At 50.5% G+C, this 25,980-nt stretch overlaps 1 protein-coding gene across 1 annotated transcript in view; it reads left to right on the top strand.

The window, feature by feature from the left end:
* Window positions 1-25,730, top strand: part of MXRA5 (matrix remodeling associated 5) — a 28,737-nt gene extending 3,007 nt beyond the window's left edge. Inside the window, 10 exon segments of the mRNA XM_032619492.1 lie at window positions 47-262; window positions 5,332-5,461; window positions 5,714-6,104; window positions 9,743-14,734; window positions 18,102-18,599; window positions 18,602-18,672; window positions 18,674-18,754; window positions 18,756-18,863; window positions 18,865-19,004; window positions 22,690-25,730. Coding sequence (XP_032475383.1) covers window positions 47-262; window positions 5,332-5,461; window positions 5,714-6,104; window positions 9,743-14,734; window positions 18,102-18,599; window positions 18,602-18,672; window positions 18,674-18,754; window positions 18,756-18,863; window positions 18,865-19,004; window positions 22,690-24,598 — 8,536 coding nt within the window. The 3' untranslated portion in view covers window positions 24,599-25,730.
* Window positions 25,731-25,980: the final 250 nt, after the last annotated feature.

The raw sequence follows: 25,980 nt of genomic DNA, 5'->3' as shown, positions 1-25,980 counted from the left end.
AATACGGAAGCGCTACCTGACATCTGGTTTTGTGGTTCCACGACAGGTGTCCTGGGATGACCCACCCCGACAAGATGCCAACGCGGGCGCAGTGGCGAGCACTCTCCGTGGTACTGATTCTGCTGTGGGGACATCCGCGCGCCGCGCTGGCCTGTCCGTATCCTTGCGCCTGCTACGTTCCCAGCGAGGTCCACTGCACGTTCCGCTCCTTGGCTTCCGTGCCCGCTGGGATTTCTAAGCATGTGGAAAGAATCAATCTGGGGTTTGTACCACGTTCTTTCTGAGCCATCTCAGCCTCCTTGCGTGCGTGTTGATTCGGTTTTTCGTTATGTGTGTGTGCGTTTACGTAACTGCGGATATATGTTGCTTTATGTGTCACTGTGTCTTGCGTTATGTGCTCCTATATGGGCGGAATCGAGGGGGCATTTGTAACTCTACTCAGTGTGGTCCTTTGGGGGCTGTTATCCGAATTGATCCATCACCGGAAGCTTCTGTCACAAGGCTTAATAACGAACCGTCTCGGAGAGCTTCAGTTCCTTGATAAGTCTCCGGTGATAACAGTTCTTTAATGCAGATATGAAAGCATATGACACACGCATAAGTATATTAATAGTATGCTAAATAGACTTCAGGAACTATTACAGGATAATAAAAAGAATAAGTGAGACATCTGTGACATCTTGTAGGTTATCCGCATGACGCAGTTGTGACATTGAGGAAATAAGAGTTCTTTGAGATTTTGCCCATTTAAAATATTAATATCTTTTAAACAGATATTTTAATGCAGAATTTCAAGGTAGAATTTTTGTATTTTTAGTTTCCTTTTATACCCATATATGCTTTCTATACATTAGCGTACGTTGCTATGAATTACAGGTACTCACGTACAATTTTCATATTAAACAATGTATAACTTCAATAGTAAACAATCATTTGGACTTCTTCAACAAAACCTATGAGCTACTTTCTGCCACCCATAAAACAACAAAATTATTTAGGGTTTGATGAAGAGCCACTGTGGGGAAACAAAAAATTGTAAACCTGCCTAGACATCTCTGAGTACAGAGCTTCAACCATTCTTGCCTTTATCAATTATAAAGTCCAGTAGTAGAATAAAAGAACGGGAAGTTAAGACAATAAGAAAAAACACTGAATCCATAGCAATAGACCATTAAATAGCCTCCTCCAAAAAAAGTTTGGCAACCTTTACGATGTGACGCTCTGAAAAATCTAACCACAGTGATGATGGTTCCGTGGGGAAAACAATTTGGCTTTGCCAGCAGAGAGAATAGTAACAGTTTCCTTGTTGCCATCTTTAAATCATTTTACAATTTTAAAACCAGTTTCCTTTTCACAATCTTACAATTCATTCAGAAGAGGAACTGGGGCTGCTTTGAGTCAGGCTGGGATGGGCTGTGCTAGTTTGTGGAAAGGAAAATAGAGCTTATCTATGATTTCTCTTCTTTCTTAACACCTCCTGGGGTGCAAAAGAGCTCTGTCTATAGGGATCACACCTTTCATGAGCCATTTTCAGCACAGTGTCCCTCTTACTGGGTTAACTACCTAATCCCTCAAGGCTGACCCCTTGTCAGGGCACAGAATCGGGGCTACTGTTAGGCCTTAGGGGAGCCCCCTAGACAGTGTGGGATTGAAGGTGCAGGGGGACTGTTTTCTGCTGTGTTTCCTGTGTAGGAGCCCCCGAATGCCTCACCTGTTGTGTGTTGAGGGTCTGGGCTGTCAGGTTGGCTGGGGGGGTTGGGGAAGAAACCGGAGGCATCCTCTCCCAAAAGTTAGCTGTGTGATAGCTTGAGACTTGCAAGACCTATAAACTATTTTTTTTGTGGAGCGGTTTGCATCTCATTCACAGTTTCCAGGAGGGTTCTCTTCCGCCCATCTTTAAAATGACGTGTTTTGTAAGCGTGGAACCTGTGTCACGTCTCAATGAGAACATAGTTCTCGGTGGTTTCATTTTAAACAATGAATGCTGAACACTTACAGTGAATTACAGTGTCCTGAAGGCTTTGCCACTAGAATGAAAGACAGATATCAAAATTACTCTTTTTCCTACCGTCTCCAATAAGATCTTGAGATGGTTTTGTGTGATATTAAAGATAAAGGGGAAAAAAAGGAATAGTTTCACTGCACCCACATATATTACTTCCATCTGGCTTAATTTGTAACATTATTCAATGTGCCACATTTTAAAAATCACTCTTATAATATCACAGCACTATTTTTGGAAACCAGTCTCAAAGCAGATAAGGAGGCTGGCATTGTGCCTTTTGTTGGGAAAAAAAAAAACAAAAAACAATAGCAACATCTAATACAGATAGAACTCAGGGTCTGAGTTGTCTATTAGCGGTCTGGAAAGGGTTTAAAACTCTCAAGGAATGAGGGATTATTGGCAGAGCAGTAATGAAAAATTTTCATTCCCACACAGATGTTTTTAGGGTTCTCACTCAGCACTGAAAGAAAGATCTGCTGTTTCCTGTTTGGACAGCCCCAAAGCTTTTTCAGAAATCACTTTCCAAATATTTCTGAGTAAGAAAATATCATCCAGTCAAATGTCTGATTTATAGACCTTTAAAGATTTTCCCCCCTTTGATTGAAAGATGAGTTCTGATGGCATCTTTCTGAAATTTCTCCCATGCCCATCAGCTCTTTTTCATTTTAAATTTTGCTTTGGGATCCTAACGGGTATCCGTGAAGCAATTTTACCTGTATTTGTTTTCCTTTCTTTTTTATTGCGATATCATTGACACCATTATATGAGTTTCGGGTGTAGAACATAATGATTTGATATGTGTATATATTGCAAAACGGCCCTGTGTTTCTGATATAAAAATCATTCCATTTAGCTGGTTATGTGGTCAGTTATTGCCCGTCAACAGATGAGGAAGACGCTTTGGAGAGAAGGATGGGTAGCTGACCAGTTAAAGGATGGGACTGTACACCAGGTCATTTTAGTCTGCCGGTCACATTATTTTCCTGACTGCCACGTGAGTTTCCCCGTCTCTCTGCTGGCTTTTAGACAGGTGCGGAGAGAATTCACCCACACCCCTTGGGTGTGCAGAGAGAATACCATGCTTCCTGCACTTGCCATTCACGTGATTCCCTTGTCTTTTGTCTGTCCCGGAAATGTCCCCCACCCCGCCCCGCATTCGTAACCTTGACACCAGCAGCTCCTGCATCTGTCACTCTCTTATAAGGAAGCACCAGGAAGGTGATGCAGGACGGAGGATTCCTGAGCTGACATGCCCCCCATCCAGGACTTTGAGGGGATTTACTCAGGTGGGGAGGGAATCCGAACAAGGTGGCCCTCTGCACCCAAACATCTTCCTCCCCTTTATCTTCTCCCCGCCGCGGCATCCACCGTTGTAGCTGGACGTCAAGTTGGAAGTGAGGCTTTGGGGAGACAAAAAAATTCCAGGAGAGGAATAGCACAGCCTTGAACGAAAATGGGCTGTGGAACATCAGACTCCTTCTGACCCATCTGAGAGATGGAGCCTTTGACTTGCACCACCGCTGCCTCCGAGTCAAGACCTGCCTCTTCCCTCTGGCCTCTCTGCGCTTCTTTACGTGTGGGGTCTTCGCAGGTGGTGTCACCTCCCCCCAAGCCCTTAGTTCCTGCGTCCGTTCCGGAATGCTTCCTGCATGTGCACATCTCAGGTCTTGACGGGCCTCCCGAGTCCCACCCTCACCGTGGCGTCTGACAAGCCTCTTCAACATCCCGTGGCAAATATAACTTGCACGTGTTTCCCCCGCAAGCTTTTCCTTATCTGCAATTCCATCCCTCAGCCATGCCTGTGGCCTCTTGCGCTAAGCACGTCTGGAAACTTGCCATGTACGTTGATCTCCACGGCTGCCACCCTGCCCGCGGACACCGGCGTCCCTCCCCGGGATTCACGTGGTCTCCTCATTCCCCTCTTGTCTGTCTCTGACCCATTCTGCACAGAGTGGAGCTTTGTTGTTTTACCACGTGACTTTCTTCATACCACAGCCTTCCTGAAAACCCTCTAGTGACTTCCCGGTGGACTTGGAACAAAGGAAGCTCTTTCCTCTCTAATCCTCCCAATTCTGAGATTACCTGGTCCCTGCCAGCCTCACCTACTTCCCCTGATAATATTCTCCCACGAACTGTTTCCAGACGAGCCTCAGGCAACAAGGAATGGAAGAGGGTTTACGGGCTGACACTCATCCCCTCCTGGGTGTTCACCATCTCAGGCGGATTTCTTGGTAGAGTCCAAATGATGATGAACAAATGAGGCAGTACACCAACCCCCCGTCCTATCCCAACCTGGGTTAAGGCAGGGACTCTCCACTTCAGCACATGACGTTTGGGGCCCACTTACCGTTTTGGACACCACGGTTCCTTGTCATGGGGGCCGGCCAGTGCGTTGCAGGACGTTCAGCTCTGGGGTGGACCTCACCTCCCTAGAGGCTGTGATCACCGAGGTGTGGGGCACGTATGTGTCTCAGGAGGAAACTGGACCTGGCCGTCATCTGCCGAGTTAGCTCTGAGCTTTTACCGGCCTCCTCTACAGAGGCATTTCCTTTTGTTGAGGTGATAAGGGGAAATACAGAAATCATGTCAGGATAGATGTGTTGGATTTCCGCAGAAGCCCTGACCCCAGGTTCCTGCCCTACAACACAGCAAGGTACAGGATTCTCTGTTCATCTTATAATTGGTTCTCCAGGGATTCACTTTGGGGATTCCCTGGTGTCACTAACAACGGAGCAGTGAGGAATTTCCAGACCGGTCGAGGAAGCGTCTTTACCAATCTCTACGCAAAAACAACACCCCAAACGCACCAGAATGTTTACAGATAACTTCCATCACCCATCAGAAATGGGAGCTTGTGTCTGCGAAATAAGGGTGTCTGTTTCATTTGGTCCTTTATTTCAGAGAACGTCCTTGTCTTACTATATGCAGAGCCACTTCCAAAGCTGTCTTTTTTGGTTTTTTGGTTTCCATTCGTGCTGGCCGCGTGTCTTTGTTATGATTTCCAATGAGGGGCCCTTTCGACCAGCTGCGTTTAAAGGTCTAAATCTTATGTATCTCCCCAAATAGCCTGTGACCACGTAAGTGTACTCCCAGTCAGAATTCCCAGCGATCACACCTTCACTGAACGAAGGCTAATAAAAATGTGTGGGTTTCTTTGCAACCTTAGAAATAGACAAGGACACGGAGGGAGAGGATTATGCTTTGTGAATGGCACCAGTACAACCTTAGAATCAACATTTTGCTAAGTTGCCCCTGGGTGGGCTGGGAAATCCTCCCCAGATGGGATTTAACTTCACTGTTCCTCATTTCAGTTACTTATTTTCCAGGTTTAATAGCATACAGGCTTTGTCGGAAACCTCGTTTGCGGGACTGACCAAGTTGGAGCTACTTATGATTCACGGCAATGACATTCCCAGCATCCCCGACGGGGCTCTGAGAGACCTCATTTCTCTCCAGGTAAACCCGGGCATTTATGAACAGCGCGACTAGCAGCCTCTAGGACCAGTCGTGAAGAGGGGAAGCTATAGAATGTTCCCTAACAATGATTTAAATGGCCTTTTTTTTTTTTTTTTTTCACATAAGAAACGAGCTTAATGTCGTTCCTTTCCTGCCCTTTGTTCTGGTTTCTCTTCCTGGCTGTGGGTTGGTTGGTCTTCTGGTTTTTTATTTAACCTTAGACAGGATTTCCCGTCCTCCCTGTCTTTGTAGGTTTTCAAGTTCAGCTACAATAAGCTTCGAGTGATCACAGGCGAGACCCTGCGGGGGCTCTGGAACCTAATAAGGCTACACCTGGACCACAACAGGATCGAGTTTATCCACCCACAAGCGTTCGGTGGCTTAACGTCCCTAAGGCTGCTCCACTTAGAGGGAAACGCGCTTCACCAGCTGCACCCCACCACGTTCTCCACGTTCACGTTTCTGGATTATTTCAGACTCTCCACCGTGAGACACCTCTACTTAGCCGAGAACATGATTACAACCCTTCCCCCCGGCATGCTTCAGAGCATGCCGCTTCTGGAGAATCTTTACCTGCACGGGAACCCGTGGTCCTGTGGTTGTGAGATGAAGTGGTTTCTGGAATGGGATGCAAAATCGAGAGGTGAGGACCGGAGAGCGGCCGCGTGACCCTTAGCTGCCCAAGCTTTACCTCTCTGGACAAACTACTTTCTGCGCCATTGCTTCATCTTAGGTCGGGTGAAACCACGTCCTCAAACCAGTGAGGCAGGAAATGATATAACTGAAATGTCAAGGCAGCTCCATGGCGTAATTCAAATGCATGTATCCTTTATCGAAATGTAGAGTGGTTATCATTTAATGAGTGATAGACAGTTGACTCTGGTTGGCATAGCAAGGATGTTTGGAGGATCCTTTTCGACCTTGGGTTACAGCTAAAGGTTGGATTTTCCGTGCATCCTCGTCCTACAGGAAGTGTTCAGGGATGCTCGGAAAAGAGAACACTGGGCTGGCTATGTGATTGTTCTTTTGTGATGAGGGATACAGGTGTTCTGTATTGAGCCAGAGGGGGGAAAAAAAACCCAGGATTGATAGATAGAAGTTGCAAGAAAGTAGATTTTGCATCAAAATAAGAAAGATTTTTTTTTTCCTTTTTCTTTTACATCCCCTTCCCCAAGCCCCATCCTCAGAGCCCATTGAGCTTATCCTACCTGAGTCTCGTGGCTCATCTCCAACCTCACAGCCACCAGCCTGGGTCTAACTCCTTTCTCCTGTCTCTAAGGAGGCAAATGGAGTGCTCTGAGTAGGTCTTTTTCTTTTCCTTTTTTAAAAACATTTCTTACTTTATTATTTTATTTATTTATTTATGTTTGGCTGTGTTGGGTCTTTGTTGCTGCGCGCGGGCTTTCTCTAGTTGCGGCGAGCGGGGGCTACTCTTTGTTGTGGTGCGCGGGCTTCTCATTGCGGTGGCTTCTCTTGTTGCGGAGCACGGGCCCTAGCCGTGCAGGCTTCAGTAGTTGTGGCGCGTGGGCTCTGGAGCGCAGGCTCAGTAGTTGTGGCTCGCGGGCTCAGTAGTTGTGGCGCATGGGCTCTAGAGCGCAGGCTCAGTAGTTGTGGCTTGCGGGCTCAGTAGTTGTGGCGCGTGGGCTCTAGAGCGCAGAGTAGCGCGGTGCCTACCCTCCTGCGATGGGCTGGTCCCACTGTCCCCTGTACTCACTCTGCTCTAGCCACACTGCGTTGCTTTCTGTTCCAGGCACCGTCTGAACCGATTTGTAGCTCAGCGTCATTGGACCTGGTCATCATCTACCAAGAAAACTCTTCTGCTAGATGTTCAAGGGTCTGGCTTCTTTTCAGCGTTCAGATTTTCACTGAAAGCTCTCCTCCTCTGAGAGGTCTTGCTACCCTTAATTTCAGCTTAGCCTCTCAGCCTGTGGCCATTGAGGAACTTCCAGCCCACACACCTTAGGTCACAATTTTGTTTTCACGTATATATATATATATATATATATATATATATATATATATATATATTTTTTTTACATGTATGTATATATATTCTTTTTCAGATTCTTTTCCATTGTAGGTTATTTACTGAGTTTAGTTCCCTGTGCTATACAGTAGGTCCTTGCTGTTTATCTATTTTATATATGGTCCTGTGTATCTGTTAATCCCAAACTCCTAATGTACCCTCTCCCCCCTTTCCCCTTTGGTAACCGTAAGTTTGTTCTCTATGTCTGTGAGTCTGTTTCTGTTTTATAAATAAGTTCTTCTGTATCACTTTTTTAGACTCCATATACAAGCGATGTCGTGTGATATGTGTCTTTCTCCTTCTGACTTGCTTCACTCAGTATGACAATCTCTAGGTCCCTCCATGTTGCTGCAAATGGCATTATTTCATTCTTTTTCATGGCTGAGTAATATTCCATTGTGTATATGTGTCACATCTTCTTTATCCATTCATCTGTCGATGGGCCTTTGGGTTGTTTCCATGTCTTGGCTACTGTGAACACTGGGGTGCGTGTGTCTTTTTGAATTATGGTTTTCTCAGGGTATATGCCCAGAAGCGGGATTGCTGGGTCATATGGTAGCTCTATTTTTAGTTTTTTAAGGAACCTCCATCCTGTTCTCCATAGTGGCTGTATCTACTTACATTCCCACCAACAGTGCGAGAGGGTTCCCTTTTCTCCACACCCTCTCCAGCATTTATTATTTGTAGACTTTTTAGTGATGGCCATTCTGACTGGTGTGAGGTGGTACCTCATTGTAGTTTTGGTTTGGTTTGCCACAGTTTAACGTAGGCACTTGCAGTGGCAAGGTGTCTCTCCTCCATGTGGAGATGGTGAGATTCAGGTTCTTTCATCGATGGCTCCACTTTACATTTGATACCAGATTTGCTAAATCAGGCAAAGGATGAGGAAGGACAGGTATACTGACCTCTTAATTTTCTTAATCAGAAAAGACACACGTCGCCTCCGTTCATATTTCAGTGCCCAGACCCCACTGGGTCCAAGACAGGCTGAAAACCGTCATTTCCCAGCAGGAACACTACACGCTTGGTGGTGGAATCATGGAGCTTCGGGGGGTAGAGAGCCACCGCAGCCCTTCTGCAGACACACGCCTGTGCCCTCGTGTGCTCATATGTATGCGTTATGTCTGTATATGTTTGTGTGTGTCCATATGTGTGTCTGTGTGGTATGTCTTGTATTTGTGTGTATGTGTGTTTGGGGGGGGTATGTGAAACCATCCTATTTGCATCTCGAGATTTTTACTTTGAAACTCGAATAGAAAACTGCATTCAGAGAAGCAAAAGTAGACATAGTGACATTGGTTGGAAGGTTTGTAATACTCCGGGTGACGGCAGTTTGGCTGTTTTATTCCCAGCGCGGAGGGAAAGAAGTGGACACGTGCCACGAAGACTGTCAAAAAGCATCCTAGTTTTCTAGTCTCCCCACTTACGAATACAGAAAAGCCACGAGACGTCTAGCAGGGAGAAAACATAATGTGGTTCTATAGGTGTCAGTTCGAGGAACCTCTGTGCCCTTTAATAGACGTGTCAAGTAGGGCATTGGGTGTGGGACTCATAAGAATGAGTCTGGGCTGGAGAAGCACAGCTGGAACTCATCACTGGCGAGTGAACGGTAACTGAAACCATGCACGTGGGCGAGGCCATCTAAGACCTCAGCACAAGAAGGGAAAGGGCCGAGACCGACTCAAGGAACACATCATCCATAATGAGTTGGGCAGAGAAGGAGGAAACAGTGAAAGAGTCAGTGTTGGCCAGAGAAGGAGAAAATTCTGGAGGATTTAATGTCCAGGAAGCCAAGAGTAGAATGTGAATCCAAAAAGTAAACACTGCCTGAAATGAATAATTTTAGCAAGAGAAAACATAATTATAAAAGGTAGACATGATACGATCCATGCCAACTGTTGATCCCATAACCTGGAAATATATTCACGGGTTGCAGTGACTTAACGTAGATTCTCCTGGGCCCTCGTAAAAGGTTACTTGTATAATACGTACAAACAGACATCTTTTTTAACTTAAACGTACCTTTTAGAAAAGTACTCATTACTCACCGTCCAGAAGTTCCAAAACCCCGGTGAGGTACCACGCACCGTGCTAAACTGACTTCAAGTCAGAGGGGACGTCACAGAGCGAGGTGGGTGAGGGCTTAAGTCGTTGTGGAGGTGCATCCGGGTGATAAAGATGCAAAGGCTTTAGCCCTCTAGCCATTCTTTGCGTCACCGACTTATAGCATGTTTGTGTGTGGTTGCGTGTTTCAGGGATCCTGAAGTGTAAGAAGGACAAAGCCTACGAAGGGGGTCAGCTGTGCTCCATGTGCTTCAGTCCCAGGAAGCTGCACAAACAAGAGATTCAGAGGCTGCAGGACATCGCTTGTGAGAAGCCTTCTATCGAGTCCCCTCTGAGACGGAACGGGAGCCGGAGTAGCGAGGAAAATCAGAGTCAAGAGCAGGACGGTGACACCCCGTCCTCCCTGCAGGGCTTCCAGTATCCCGTATGGAACGTCTCTCTGAATATGAGCGACGAACACGGGAACACAGTGAACTTGGTCTGTGACATCAAGAAGCCCGTGGACGTGTACCAGCTACACTTGAACCAGACAGACCCTCAAGAGATAGAGGTAAATGCCACGGTTGCCTTGGATTTTGAGTGTCCGATGACTCGAGAAAACTATGAGAAACTCTGGAAGCTGATTGCCTATTACAGCGAGGTCCCTGTGAAGCTACACCGGGAACTCACGCTCAGCAAAGACCCCAGACTCGGCTACCGGTACAGGCAAGACGCCGACGATGAGACCCTCTACTACACGGGTGTCAGAGCCCACATCCTGGCAGAGCCAGAGTGGGTTACACAGCCGTCCATAGGCCTCCAACTCAACCGACGTCAGAGTACGGCCCAAACGGTGCTGCTGTCCTATTCCTCTCAACACGCTGTCACCGTGTCCGCCAAAGACGCGAGGCCGTCTCGGAGCAGAAGCTGGGTAATGATTGAGCCTAGCAGAGCGGTGCAGAGAGCCCAGACCGTCTTGGAAGGGAGTCCATGCCAGCTGAGCTGCAACGTGAAGGCTTCTGAGAGCCCATCCATCTCCTGGGTGCTCCCAGATGGCTCTGTCCTGAAAGCACCAATGGAAGACAAGGACGGGAGATTCTCCATCCTCACCAGCGGCTGGCTGAAGATCAAATCCACGGAGCAGTCAGATGCTGGTCTGTACCAGTGCATCGCTCAGGTGAGGGATGAAATGGATCGAATGGTCTATAGGGTCCTTGTGCAAGCACCTGTCACTCAGCCCCCTGATGGACATACCGTGACCATTCAGAAGAGCCCAGGGGAGCCGGTGACGCTGCCTTGCAGTGCACTGGCCATACCTGAAGCCGAGATCAGCTGGATCCTTCCAAACAAAAGGATAATTAACGATATGGCTAACACGTCACACACATACGTGTTGGCCGATGGAACTCTTTACATCCCAGAGGTCCAAGGAAGCGACAGTGGTTACTACAGATGCGTGGCTGTCAACCAGCAAGGGGCAGATCATTTTACAGTGGGGATCACGGTGAGTAAGAAGGGATCTGCCAGGTCATCGAAAAGAGGCAGACGCCCAGGTGGGAAGGCCCTTCCCAGAGGAAGAGGAGACGTCGTGGAGGACGAAGGGGGATCCGGCCTAGGAGATGAAGGTAACACAATGAAGAGGGTTCTCCATCCGAAGGACCAAGAGATGTTCATCAAAGCAAAGGACGACGCCGTCGCTGGAGGTCAGAAAACGAAGAAAGGGCGCAGAAAACTGAAACACTGGAAGACTTCCGAAAAGGAGCCAGACACCAACATCGCAGAAGGTCGCAGAGTGTTTGAGTCCAGACGAAGGATAAACGTGGCAAACAAACAGATCAGTCCAGAGCAGTGGGCAGACATTCTCGCCAGAGTGCGTGGGAGAAGTCTCCCTAAGGGAACGGGAGTACCCCAGGTCGTTAGAACCAGCACTCCTCCATCGGAGAGTCTAGAAGTGACACCCCTTTTGCCAGCCGCTGCTCCCCGCTCAGTATCACCCGTGCAGACCACAACCGGTGCGGAAGAATCCTCAGGAGACGTCTCTTTATTTGGCAAGGAAGAGCAGGTTGCTGGCACTGTGTCTTCAACCGGGAGGGCTCTGGTGCAGTCTGGCCACGATGGAGTGATTCTTGCTGACCCCAAAGTGACAAGCACACACCTGGAAGAATTGATTGATGGTGAGTTTTCTGAGAAGACCAAGCCTGCAGCTCCCACTGCAGTTGACTCGAATTGGGCTAGAGCCACGACACTGCTACCTGTGCCTTACGAATCTTCTACTCTCCAGACCCTGGATATGGTCCGCGAAGAGCCCACTAACAAAAACAGAGCCACAGAGGGCTGGTCCACACTAGACGCTGGATCCATGCCAGGGTCTCCATCCAGTGAGTATGGGTCTCCATTGGATGCCATCTCCTTGGCTGAGTCCGAGACCCTGCCATACTTTTACCAAGATCCGGAGACAAATTCACAGCCAGGTGAAAGGACGACGAGAGAACAGACCTCCGCACACGTTACTCCAGTGCCTGCCTCGTGGGTTGCTAACACCAGGACCTCTGAGCCATTTGAAGATCCCATTTTAGGGGACCCCAGAGTTCCAGCACAAACAGCCCTGCAAGAGCAAACAGAGAGCCCCGAGCTTGTGAAAAGCGGTTTAAGCGCTCAGGGCCACCCACTGATTCCCAAGGGCACAGAGGAGAATTCTCAGACACTGCAGGAAGGAGGTCTGCTAGAGAGAGACCCCAAAAGCTCCAGAATTCCTGAGAGTAAGAGGCAAGGCGTCGAATCCACCACTCTGCCGGACTCAGCCCTGGAAGCCACGATGAGCATCACTGCCATGAAGCATCCCGAGGGAACCACACTTGGCGTTCTGCTCGACGAGGACACCAGCACGGTAGCGATGATGCGGCCAACCCAAAAGGCCGCTTCCCCATCAGCGCTGACCACTCATCCTTCCCGAAAGAGACCCAACGGGAGGAGGCGATTACGCCCCCATCGATTCCGGCACCGGCATAAACAAACCCCGCCCACGACGTTTGCCCCAGCGGCCACTTTTTTGACACCACTGACTCGGGCACCTGAAGTGAAGACTCCAAGCCAAGCGGAAAGCTTGCTGGTTCCTACATCTTGGGTTGATAGCACAGTTGGTACCCCAAAACTGATGGACGTGGAGAAGCATGCAGAACCGGTATCCAGGGGCACCCCACGCAGGAAACATGGGAAGAGGCCAAAGAAACATCGATACATCACCTCTACCATGAGCTCTGTAGCGTCTGTGTCCAAGCCCAGCCCTTCCCCAGAAAATAAATATAAAAGCACTGTTACCCCCAGTTCAGAAGTTGTACTTGCACCCACCACCGTTTCTCTCACAACTGGAGACCCACGCGAGATAACCAGAGTGGAAGATTATAGGACAGCCGCCACCGAAACACATTTATCTCGTGATAAATTCCAAGAGACGATTCCAGTCACATACGAGCCTGTATCGGACGGAAAGGAAATTAAGAATTATGATGTCACAAACATCAAGGACTATAAAACCGATGGTCTAGTCCCTGGCGAGTCAGTCACTCACGTGGCATCGCCTTCTGGGGCCGAGGTCTCCAGTGTGGGAGTATTTAAGGAGGCATCCCCTCCTTCTGGCTTTCCAGGAAGTGCAAGGTGGACTCCTCCAAGGGCAGCCCAGCCTGAGCGGCTACAGACAGACCCACCTGTTACCAGCTCTTCAGAAGCTCTTACAGACTCACCCTTTTTAAAAGAGTTGGAGGACCTAGGTTTTCCTTCTGAGTTTTCACCTTCTGCCACAGTCTCTATGCTCTCGCAACAGGAAGAAGTGGTCCCTTCAACTACTCTCGCCATCCTAAAAGTAGAGGCGTCTTCAAGTCAGGCGGAAACCTCCATCGGTGGTCAGAGTCATCGTGAAACCACTCCAGCCACTATCCGTTCAGAAATTAGACACCGGAATGAAGTCTCCACACGTGCCCTGGTGGGGGAGCCAGCAGCCCCATTCCCACCCACAACTCGTGTGTCTCTGGCAGAAACGACCGCAAAGCCCACACCTCTTACGTCAGAAACACTGCCAACATCAGACGCTTCCAAACAAAATGTTTCCTTCCATTACGCTGCGGGGACCCCAGCAACCGGAACACCTTCAGTGAGTAACGAAGGAACTCAGCATGTATCGAAGCCAAACGAATTATCCACTCCCTCTTCCCACCAGGACAAATTTACCTTCACTCCGAAGCAGGAGTCGCGAAAGGCAGCCTTTGATGGTACAACCAAAAGCAGCCTTCCAAGGGGTCCAGATACTCACCACGAGGCTGGGAGGGGCCAAGGTTTCCACCAACCAGCCAGAGTCACTGCCACAGCGGTCCCCCAGAGAGGAACCGTGAGGCCGCCACACACGGCCACAGAAAGCTCCTTTAGGTACGTGGTCACTCACCAGCCCCACCTGACCAGCAAACCGGAAATCACTGCGTATCCGTCGAGGGATCGGCCGGAGAATAAGCGCCTTACGTCTCCAATGTTACCAAGTCCCACAACTCCGGTGGTTCCGTTGCCTAGGTCCAAACCTAGCATTCCTAGTAAGTCGACTGACCAGGGAACTGACCCGTTCACCGGCAGCTCCACATTGTTTGGAGACAACAGCATCCCTGGTTCAAGAGACCCAGCTGGCAAGCTTCCAGATTCGAGAGTCCCTTATTATCCCGATGGGAGAGTCCCTTTCTTTTTCAACAGGACCCTCTCTTTTCCACAGTTGGCAGTTACTCCGAAGCCTCGGATCCCCACCTCTCCTGCCCCAGGGACGAGAGGGAGAAAAGTCAACCCAGGTCCCTACAATAGGATACATTCTCAGAGCATCACCCATGTGGACTTTGGTCCCCCAGCACCACCTGTACTGCACCTTCCCCGGACCGTGGCGCCACCCTCAACAAACTTAAGAAACATCCCTCTGGTCTACTCCACCCGGAGCTCCGTCCCTTTTCTAATATCTTCTGCCCAGCCTTCCAGAAGCTTCCATCAGAGCAGCTCAAAGCTCTTCTCTTCCAGAGGACCACCTGCATCCAAATTCTGGACGCTCGGGGAAAAGCCCCAAATTATCACCAAATCGCCCCAGACCGTGTCCGTCACTGCCGAGACAGATGTCATGTTCCCGTGTGAGGCTATGGGGAAACCCAAGCCTTTCGTGACTTGGACAAAGCCGTCCACAGGTAGGTTGTTTAAACATCTGCGTTTTAACCAGGGCTTGTGTAGGGGAGGGGCTTACTGGAGTCTGTGAGTGCAGGTAGGACCAGAGATTCCGGGCAGAGGGACAGGCAGATGGGATGGCAAAGGACAGCTGAGAATCTACCGACAGGTGTATTCCTTTTCGGGCACGGGAAGTGAGGAATTCAAATGGGTGTCGGGTTTCAATGGAGTCATGGAAACCCGTACGAGCTTCTCTGGGTAGGGCATTCCTAACCGAGGCTCAGGGCTGTGCCACTCTTGCCTCTTCGCAGTGAGGTCCAGCACAGAGGTCATCCACGAGCCACGTCGGGGTGCAGAGGGGCGTGAGGGGAATTGTGCAAACCCCTCTTGTCCTCGCGCTGGCTTGAAAGGTCAGTGAAGCTTGGTGTGAGCTCATCAGGCATTGCTTTGACTTGAACCTAGAGATATGATCGTATGAGTCCCCTCGGGCTGCTGTCGCAAAGCACTGGAACAGTTGGTGCGGCTGGAACAGCACGTGTGTTTCCTTTCAGTTTGGGGAGGTTGAAATCCAAGATCAAGGTGTCACTAAGGCTGGTTCCTCCCGAGGCCTCTCCCCTGGGCGTGTAGGCGGCCATCTCCTCCCTGTGTCCTCATAGGGTCGCCCCTCTGTGTGTGTCTGTGTCCTAATCCCGTCTTCTTACAAGGACACCAGTCCTATGGGATCAGGACCCACCCTAATGACTTCATTTTACCTCCAGCCCCTCTTTAAAGACCCCCAACTCCAAATACAGCCACATTCTGAGGTCCTGGGGGGTCAGGGCGTTAACATATGAATTGTGGTGGGAACACAGTTCTGTCCGTAACAAGGCTCTATACAGTGGTCTCTACTTGGCAGGCTGGGATGCCCAAAGACCACTTTGCTTCATAACATGACCGTCGGCTTTCCCGATGGCGAAAGAGATTCTAGGAGACGGAAGAAAGTAATAGCGGAGGGCCTACAACCTCCACGAACGGACCTCCCTTTTCCCCTTTCTCTTCCCTCCTCTCTCAACGTGGCTGAGTCCTTCAGGCTCGCGTCCTGTTCAGAGGGTTGGGTTTTTTTCGGTTGCCATTTAGATAATCCGGGAAATGACAAGTGCTGATATCACTAGAGAGAACTGTACATTCCCCGCTTATCTCACACATGTTGGATGTGTCCCAGTGGTGAGCAGAGAGCACTGAGCATAGGGAAATTACCAGCGTCTTTGATCAGCTCCGCATTTGACAGCAAACGCTTTCGTAATGATCTAATAAGGAACTTGCTTGAAATAACTAATGGGGAACACCACGGGGTTTTCATTCTAGAAGGATTGTGCCTTCGAAGGAAGGCATATTCCTCCCCTGGGAGATCCCATTTGCGTTCATCCTTAAGGTCTACCATACCTTGTGCCATTTTAGAGCATCCCTGGACCATGCCCCCTCCCTAGACAGTCATGCACCTTCCTCTACCTGACCAGGAATCTGTTTCTACTGCTGGCTTCTCCTTTGTTAGCTAGCTCCAGTTTTTAGAAAGTTCTTCCTCATTTCATGCCCAAACCAGACAGTCTCCCATCCAGCCAGCGTTGTTTTCTGTGGTCCTGGAGCTGCACGATGTCTCTTATTTTATTGAACCTTTTCTACCCAGTAAACCGAATCATCTCATCGAGTGCTAATAGGAGGCCACCTTCTACCTGCCCGTCGTGATCTGCAGGCAGTTTTAGTGGGCCTTCCCTCCCACCTGAAACCCAGTGAAATAGACAAGCGCTTTGGGGTCTCTGCGTCATAAAATCCCTCAATGGGGAAGTGGTTGGGGGGCAGCAGGAGGCCTTCCACGCCCACAGTCACCTGTCATCCGGGAGGGCTTGGACCCAGACCAGAAGGACCTGCATCTCCTCGAAGGCAGGGAGGTTATACTGTCGTCAACCAACACCTGTTTCCCTATGAGCAGGTGGGCTGGGAAGACTCACCTGCAATACCCCGTGCACGGCGGAAAGGCTTGTCGTGGGAAGTTTCAGGTAACTTAGGAGGTCGAGGGCGTGAGTCCTCAGCACTAGGGCTGGGGACAGCGTCCAGGGTTCCAGGGTTCCATGCCAAGGCAGGACTCCCAGCTTAGAGAAAATTACTAGGAAAAGAAGCAGAGGAGTTTGTCAAAACTAAAATGAATAGCCCACTGACGGGTGCATGGACCCGGGAACCAAGCAGCGTGGGATAGGGTGGGAGGATTGAAACTCAGGGTTTTCTGGGGCTTTTCCCAGTCTTTCAGTATAGGATTTGTTATTTTTCAGGTATGGCGAGGCTAACGGGTCAGGAGATGACTGCCACTGAAAAGACACTTGGTCACTCACGGTGGCCAAGAGGAAGGGGCACAGCACACCAAGCAGGGTTACACGGGGAAGCACCAGGGTCGGTCAGGAGGCAGAGGGAAAGGGGGAAACCAGACGAGAGCCTTTACTGTGATTTTCGCAGGAAGGAACAGGTGAGGCAGGGTGAGCGGGGTTAGGACGGCCTGGTGTGAATAATTCCAGCAGGTCCTGGGTGCACGGGCTGCCCTAGTTGTCTGGTACCTGTCCTGGGGGGATGAGGGCGGGTGGATGGTGGCCCAGAGTATGGGAGCCTCTCAGAGCAGGGAGTGGGGGACAGGCTCTGGATGGGTGAATTTGCATTTGGAAGGGGGGTCCTCTGCTATATCTCTAGGAATTGGCCGTCCCTGGAAGGTCAGCAAGGCCCCAACACGTCAAAACATCAGAAACTCTTGATTATTACAGACCCCGACTGTGGCAGAATCCTGAGAGATGGGCTATAAAATACAGGGAATAGAGGCAGTGGGGAGAAGGACGGGTGTGTGCCCTCTGACTGCAGAGGTGGGGCTGTCAGGCACCGTCAGGAAGCCTGCGTCAGACTGCAACTCAACCAGACGGGGCACAGCACGACCAGCCCCATGTCGCTCTCAGGATCCTGGCCGGACAGAGGCGGTCGGTGACTGAGAACCTGGGGCATCCCTGCAGCCGACCTGGGGACCTCAGGAGGACAGCCTCCACGCAGCGAGGCAGAGGCTGAGCAAAGTGGGGCTGCCTCTCCAGTCCCTAAAGTAAATGAAGAGGCCACCCTGGGAGACCCTGGGGTTCATGACGGCTTCCAGAACCCTGTCTGAAAACCATGCCTGCTGCCTTGGCCTGAAGGTGGCCTATGCCCTGATTTGGGGATTAGTGTAACAGTCAAGACGAATATCAGAGGAACTGGGTGGTGGGTCTTTTTTTGCTTTCACTGTCTGGACATAAGGAGGAGGATCAGATTAACTCACAATCCTTGTTTCGTCCCTTTGGCAAGACCGTGTTTGCCCTGAACCTGACGGTGCCTGTTTTTGGTTTCCAGGGGCTCTCATGACCCCCAACACCAGAGTACAGCGGTTTGAAGTCCTGAAGAATGGCACGTTCGTCATCCGAAACGTACAGGCGCAGGACCGCGGCCAGTACCTGTGCACGGCCACAAACCTGCACGGAGCAGACAGGATGGTGGTCCTGCTGTCAGTCACGGTGCAGCAGCCTCAGATCCTAGCCGCCCACTACAAGGATGTCACCGTCTACCTGGGCGACACCATCGCCATGGAGTGCCTGGCCAAGGGGACCCCAGCTCCCCAGATCTCCTGGATCTTCCCCGACAGGAGGGTGTGGCAGACCGTCTCCCCCGTCGAGGGCAGGATCACGCTGCACGAAAACCGGACCCTGTCCATCAAGGAGGCGTCCTTCTCAGACAGAGGCGTGTACAAGTGCGTGGCCAGCAACGCAGCCGGCGCGGACAGCCTCGCCATCCGCCTGCACGTGGCGGCCCTCCCACCCGTCATCCACCAGGAGGAGCTGGAGAACATCTCGCTGCCCCTGGCCTCAGCATTCACATCCACTGCACCGCCAAGGCCGCGCCCCTGCCCAGCGTGCGCTGGGCGCTCTGGGACGGGGACACAGATCCGCCCTTCGCAGTTCATCCACGACAACCTCTTCGTCTTCCCCAACGGGACCCTCTACATCCGCAAACCTGGCGCCCAAGGACAGCGGACGCTACGAGTGCGTGGCCGCCAACCTGGTGGGCTCGGCGCGCAGGACCGTGCAGCTCACCGTGCAGCGCGCCACCGCCAACGCTGCGCATCACGGGCACCTCCCCGCAGAGGACCGACGTCCGCTACGGGGGGACCCTCCGGCTGGACTGCAGCGCCTCCGGAGACCCCTGGCCGCGCATCCTCTGGAGACTGCCGTCCAAGAGGATGATAGACGCGCTCTTCAGGTACGTGGCGCTCCTGCCTCGCCAGCAGTCCCGGGGCTCCTGAGCCCGTCTCCCCTCTGGGTGCTGGGGAAACCTCCTCATGGGGTCGGGCAGAAAAAGGAATGACTCCTTGTCGGCAGTGCTGACGCACAGATGTTGCTTCCTGTGTGGGCCGGGTGGGGGGCATTTCTTTCTCACACGATGCAATCTTGTCTTTTTTCTTTGTTTCCCGCCCCGCCCGGGGATCGAACCCTTGCCCCCGGCACTGGGAGCGCAGAGTGTTGACCACTGGACCGCCAGGGAAGTCCCACTCTTGTCTTTATCAGTTGAGATGCAGAGCAAACACCTAGCCCTTAGCCCTGCTTTTCTACTCCCCGCCTCCAAAGAAAGATAAAGCAATAGTTTTTGTTTTCATGCTCGTAGTTTTAACTGTATTGAAATAATTAGATAAAACAATTTCTTATCTTATTCTAATCTGAACAAAACACATAGAGAGCTTCAGATCGCGTCTTAAAATGTGTTAGCAATAGAAGGAAAGGAGGTAAAACAAAGAAATTAAAGGCATATGGCAGCACAAAGGTAGCACATCTGCAGTTCTAAGAGTTCATCTTGGCTAGGAAAAAAAGCACCTTGCCATGCCCCGTCTTCAATTCGCAGATGTATGAATCTAGAGCAGTGGGTCTCAACCAAGCGGGATTTTGTCCCCCGGGGACATTGAGCCATGTTTGGAGACATTTTTGGTTGATGAGAGTTGGTGAACGAGGAGGGGATGCTACGGGCACGTGGTGTGTACAGACCAGAGATGCTGCCGACCGCCCCACAGTGCACAGCACGGCCCCATGTCAGAGAGTCGTCTAGCCCCAAATATCAGTAGTGCTGACACTGAGAAATACTTTCTTAGCAAGGAAGACTATTATCTATCTATTTATCTATCTATCATTTATTTTTATCTGTCATCACCTATCTGATATCTATCATTTATCTATCTGGTATCTTTCCATCTGCCTGTCTATCCTCTATTCTATGTATCTATCTGTCATCCCTCACCTTTCCATATCTAGCTCAAACCCTTTACCTATTTACCAATCATCTATTTTTATATATCTAACATCACCTATCTGATATCTATCGTTTAGCTAGTATCTTTACATCTGCCTGTCATCTATTCTATGTATCTATATATATCATCTGTCATTTATCTATCTTATCATCTATCTTCATCTGTCTCTAGCTCTATCTACCTACCTATCCATCCATCTTACCTCTCTCTCTCTATCATCTGTGTCTGTCTATCATTTATTTTTATCTATCTGTCACCACCTATCTGATATGTATTATTTATCTCTATAGTAGCTTTCCGTTTGTCTCTATCACGTATTCTCTGTATCTGTATATCATGTGTCATTTGTCTCTTCTGTGATCTTTATCTATCTCTAACCCTCTGTCTGTCACCTGTCTCTCTATGGAATTGGTTCTCAACTAGACAGTTCTGTCTACCAGGGGGCACTCACCAATGTCTGGACATATTTTTAGTTGACACAACTCGTGGGGAAGGGTTGCTACACTTTAATTAGTGGAGACCCGGGAGGCTGCTCGGAACCCCACCATGCACAGGACGCCTCACCACAGAGAGTCATCCAGCCCCTGATATCAGGAGTGCCGAGGCTGGGGAAACCCTGAGGTAGATCCCCAAAAGCCATTGTCTCTTTAATAAGTGTTTCAAGGTGCAGAGGAAAGAGACAGTGATTGGGAACAGGAAGCAAAGACGCATCAGTGGCGCCATGTTGGAAACCCTCTGGCTTATGGTGTGTCTTCAGCCCACACAGCCTGGCAGCTCAGACGGGACCCCCCCCGCACCTCAGCGCGGGTTCCTCCCTGGGATGTGATCCGAAGCAGCGTCCAAGGCTCTGTGCAGCTGTGTCTGGTCTGCCCAGTCTCCTTCCAACGCAGGAGAAGGGCCAAGTCGCCGTATTTTAACTTCGGATGGCTGGGTGGTGCCTAGTGAACCCTGCACAATCGATCCAGAGTACCACATACGCGATTTTCCCCGCAGTATCTTCCAGCTGAGCCGGTGTCCTGCCATGCACAGGGTTGTTTTCCATTGACATTGGCGAGGCGGAGGCAGTGCTGACTCAACACTGAAGTGAAAGAAAGTAGTTCCAGTGTGAACTGGGGCCCTTCTACTGGTATCTCGCTATAAATCATAAGCCACGGTCTCTGTAGCTTCGTTATTCCTAGATTCTGGCTAATTACATTCTTAGAAAAGTGTAATTAAACAGCCCATGTGAGTTTTTTAAAAGAACGGGGCTGTTTGCCCTGCCTACACACTGGGACTGTTCTAAAACAGAGATACTGGACTTTCCTGTCTCGAAGCTGAGTCTCCCGTAATGTGTAGCCATGCATCTTTTTCAGAGTCGCTCTGTTGATTCAGCTAGCGACCAAGGTTAGGATTTGCTGCTGTAGAAGTTTCTGAATGTTTACAGACATGTGCTACTATATAAATTTTTGGATTCTGACTCCAAGACTCATTAAAATGCCTCTGTCTGCTCCACGCCTATCGAATGACCTTCTGATTCAGGTTGACTTGACTCTCGCTCGTGGCCAACAAAACACGTTACGTGGTCCTTGTCAGTGGGTGCTTTGATGAACGGTAGTCAGGCTTGAATTCCATCAAAGGCAGACACTTCTTTTTTTTTCATCAGTGACACGGTTCCAGACGTGCTATTCGAATGACACAGTATGCAGGAAATATTTAGGGGTAATAGTCAAGCTCTCCCTGCAGATGCCAGAATTATAATTTATAAGTAATTGAGATTTTCAATCTGGACACGTTCAAAGCAGAAACCTCCCAAATCTCTTCGCCCCGTTATTCAAAACATGCGTTCTGCGTTGCTGGAGGACCTACCGATACATATTTATAAAAATGTCACATGCCTAGTGAAGGTATTTCTGTCTTTCTTTCCGTGTTGCCTTTTTAAACTGAAAACTCCTTCTCGAATAGTAACTCAGCAGCGTGTGAGTTTAGGTCTACCACGTGGAGAAACGGAAAGTCAGCAGGAGGGTACGAGCTGGTGAGGGTCATGAAGCTTTCGTTACAGATTCTAGGGAAGAAGCCTTTACGCCAATAGCACCAAGTTTTGAAGAATCCAATCGTAGCCTCGAAACTCTGGGTGTAACCACAGCTACGTGATCCGTACTGTAGCTACTTTGCTTCCTGTTTGCCTCATAATGGGATACAACAGCATAAAAATTGTCAAGAGTAAAAATCGTCTATAAAACTTTTAGGAAAAATGTCACCTCTTCCTGAGGTTAATGCACTTTCATTCTGTCCAGGACGCTAGAATTTTATCTGCTTTTATCATTACAACAAGCTCCACACTGACAACCAGGCAAATATTTGATCCACACACGCCCACACACACCAGGCTGATGTCTTAGACTGCGTTTCACATCTTCGAATCAGAGGCCAGGCCAGCCAAAGGTCAGACTCCACCGGGGAGTTCTTAACTGTGGTAAATAAATCACTTCTGCGTTTGGATGGCCGTCCCCTCCGGGCTGCAAAATCCATCTAACGATTTTGAGCGGCAGTCCTGTGCGCCGAGAGTTCTGAGATCCACAAGTTTTTGTTGCGTTCTGGTGACCTCAAGCCGGGAGAGACAGCGTTCGGGAGACTGACATCTTATTCTGTTTTCTTTTTCTCGCTCAGCTTTGATACCAGGATCAAGGCGTTTGCCAACGGGACCCTGGTGGTGAAATCCGTCACGGACAAAGACGCGGGGGATTACCTGTGCGTCGCCCGGAATAAGGTTGGCGATGACTTCGTCGTGCTTAAGGTAAACGTGGTCATGAAAGCAGCCAAGATCCAGCACAAGGAGGAGAATGACCACAGGGTCTTCTACGGGGGCGACCTCAAAGTGGACTGCATGGCCACCGGGCTCCCCAACCCCGAGATCTCCTGGGGCCTCCCGGACGGCAGCCTGGTCAACTCCTTCATGCAGTCCGACGACAGCGGTGGACGGACCAAGCGCTACGTCGTTTTCAACAACGGAACCCTCTACTTCAACGAGGTCGGGTTGCGAGAGGAAGGTGACTACACCTGCTTTGCCGAAAATCAGGTTGGCAAGGATGAGATGAGGGTGCGCGTCAAGGTGGTGACCGAGCCCGCCGTCATCCGGAATAAGACGTACTCCGTGGTCCAGGTCCCCTACGGGGACGTGGTCACCGTGGCTTGTGAGGCCAAAGGGGAACCCACGCCCAGGGTGACCTGGCTTTCTCCAACCAGCAGGCAGATCCCCACCTCCTCCGACAAGTACCAGATATATCAGGACGGCACTCTCCTTATCCAGAAAGCCCAGCGCTCGGACAGCGGCAACTACACCTGCGTGGTCAGGAACAGCGCCGGGGAGGACAGGAAGACGGTCTGGATTCACGTCAACGTCCAGTCGCCCAAGATCAACGGGCACCCCAATGCCATCACCACGGTGCGGGAGATTGCCCCAGGAGGGAGCCGCAAACTCATCGACTGCAAGGCGGAAGGCATCCCCACGCCAAGCGTGCTGTGGGCCTTTCCCGAGGGCGTGGTCCTGCCGGCCCCTTACTATGGTAACCGCATCACCGTCCATCGCAATGGTACCCTGGACATCAAGAGTCTGAGGAAGAGCGACTCTGTCCAGCTGGCGTGCATTGGGCGTAACGAAGGCGGGGAAGCCAGACTCATTGTGCAGCTGACGGTCTTGGAGCCCGTGGAGAAGCCCATCTTCCACGACCCGGTCAGCGAGAAGATCACCGCCATGGCTGGCCACACCATCAGTCTCAACTGCTCAGCGGCCGGGACCCCGACGCCCACCCTGATGTGGGTCCTCCCCAACGGGACGGAGCTGCAGAGCGGCCACCAGCTGCAGAGGTTCTACCACAAGGGCGACGGCATGCTCCACATCAGCGGCCTTTCCTCCGTGGACGCTGGGGCGTACCGCTGCGTGGCCAGGAACTCGGCGGGCTACACGGAGAGGCTGGTGTCTCTGAAGGTGGGGCTGAAACCCGAAACAAGCAACCAGTACCACAATCTGGTCAGCATCATCAATGGGGAGACCCTGCAGCTGCCCTGCATCCTCCCGGGGGCCCGGCAGACCCACTCCTCCTGGACGCTGCCCAACGGCATGGTGTTGGAGGGTCCCCAGGTCCGAGGACGCTTCACCCTTTGGGAAAACGGTACCCTCACTGTGCGCGACGCGTCCGTCTTCGACAGGGGCACCTACGTGTGCAAGGCGGACACGGAGTACGGACCCTCCGTCGCGAACGTCCCGGTGATCGTGATCGCCTATCCTCCCCGGATCACCAGTGAACCCACGCCTGTCATCTACACCCGGCCCGGGAGCACCGTGAAGATGAACTGCTTGGCCGTGGGCATTCCCAGAGCCGAGATAAGCTGGGAGCTGCCGGACAAATCGCACCTGACCGTGGGGACGCAGCCCCGTCTCTACGGGAACAGGTTTCTTCACCCACAGGGGTCGTTAATCATCCAACAGGCCACCCAGAGGGACGCGGGCTTCTACAAGTGCACCGCCAAAAACCTCCTGGGCCGTGACTCAAAAACAACCTACGTCCACGTCTACTGAAACCCCGGGAGCACACCCTGGACTCCACGGCCGCTGCTTCCGAAGTTAGAACAAAGCCTCCTTTGGGTTCACAGGTGGGGCCGGGGAGTCAGGGCTCTAAAAGGATTTGTCCCGGGGCACGGTGGCCCCCTCCGGCTTGGGTTCGAGGCTCACTGTCGACCCTGACCTGTGCTCGTTGACGAAAGGAAGCAATGCAGGCACGGGAAGCAGGTGTCAGCCTCTCTGGGGACTTCCTTTCAGGTTTACAGGATGCTATATGCTCTTGCCTTCCATTTCACAGGACTTGGGCGCAGATTACAAATTCTGTGTTGCTGGCGCCATCCTGATGCTGGAACGGGCGTCTGCAGGATATCTAAGGAGCGTGCACTGCAAAGAAGCTGCAGAGATTCACAGTGCCTTGCTACCCCCGCGGAAGATGCATTACCTAGTTAACCCGCTGCCGTTTTAACATGATAGAACGTTCTAGAATGAGTATCCATCTTTCCGTTACTCCTTCTGTCACTTCAGAACTCCAGTTTGCCCGACAAGGGCTGAGAACCAGAGGGATTGTTTGTTTGTTTGTGTCTCACGTACAGGTGTCCTACAGTACAGCTCCCATTTTATAGGAAAGGATGCTTTCTCCCTGGAACTCACTTTTTATATAGTGTTTTATATATATTTTTTTTCCTTTCTAATCAGACGATGAGAGTAGAAAGAGAAAGACATACTTTCTGTCTCATTAAAAATAATAAATTATTGGTCTTTACAAGGCTTGTATACATTAGAGCAGGCACGGAAATGCAATTAAAACCAGTGTCCTTCCCGACTTCCTTCAAATTCATAAACCACTGTTATATTACCTTTCCCAGCGACCCTCTGGTAGGGGATGCTGAGATATTGGATTTCCCTGTTGATGATAAAATTTATCCGGAGAGAGCCATGCGGGACCGGGGAGACGACAGGAGAGGGAGGACAAAGCGAAGTTGTGACTGCCCAGAATAAACCCAGAGCCTTCCAGAGGAGCCCAGAAATATCTTTCCTCTTGTCAATTTGTGTCCTCGAAAAATAGATCTCTTACTTCCACGACTGCTTTGCTGTATTTTTAAGGTCAAAATGATGTACATTGGATAATAAAATAATATTTTCCAAAGAACCAGGCAGTCATGACAGTGATATTTTCAAGGGCCAAAGCCACTTCAAGCGAGTCTGCGCTTAGATCAGGTTGGTTGAAAAACCGCTTTTATCCACCACGTTGGAATTATTCTCTTCTCTGTGAGTATTTCACCAGCAAGGAAACTAAGTCCAAGGTGGCAGCTCCAGCAGAGTCTCTGACAGGAAGGTTAGGTGGGACCAGCTCCAGTATGAATCCGGATTACTTGAGGCTGAAGAAAGGGTGCCACAGC

This window comes from Phocoena sinus, chromosome X, assembly GCF_008692025.1.
Source record: "Phocoena sinus isolate mPhoSin1 chromosome X, mPhoSin1.pri, whole genome shotgun sequence".
NCBI lineage: Eukaryota > Metazoa > Chordata > Mammalia > Artiodactyla > Phocoenidae > Phocoena > Phocoena sinus.
Note: the sequence above shows the minus strand (reverse complement) of the source record. Positions and strands in the feature narration are given on the sequence as shown.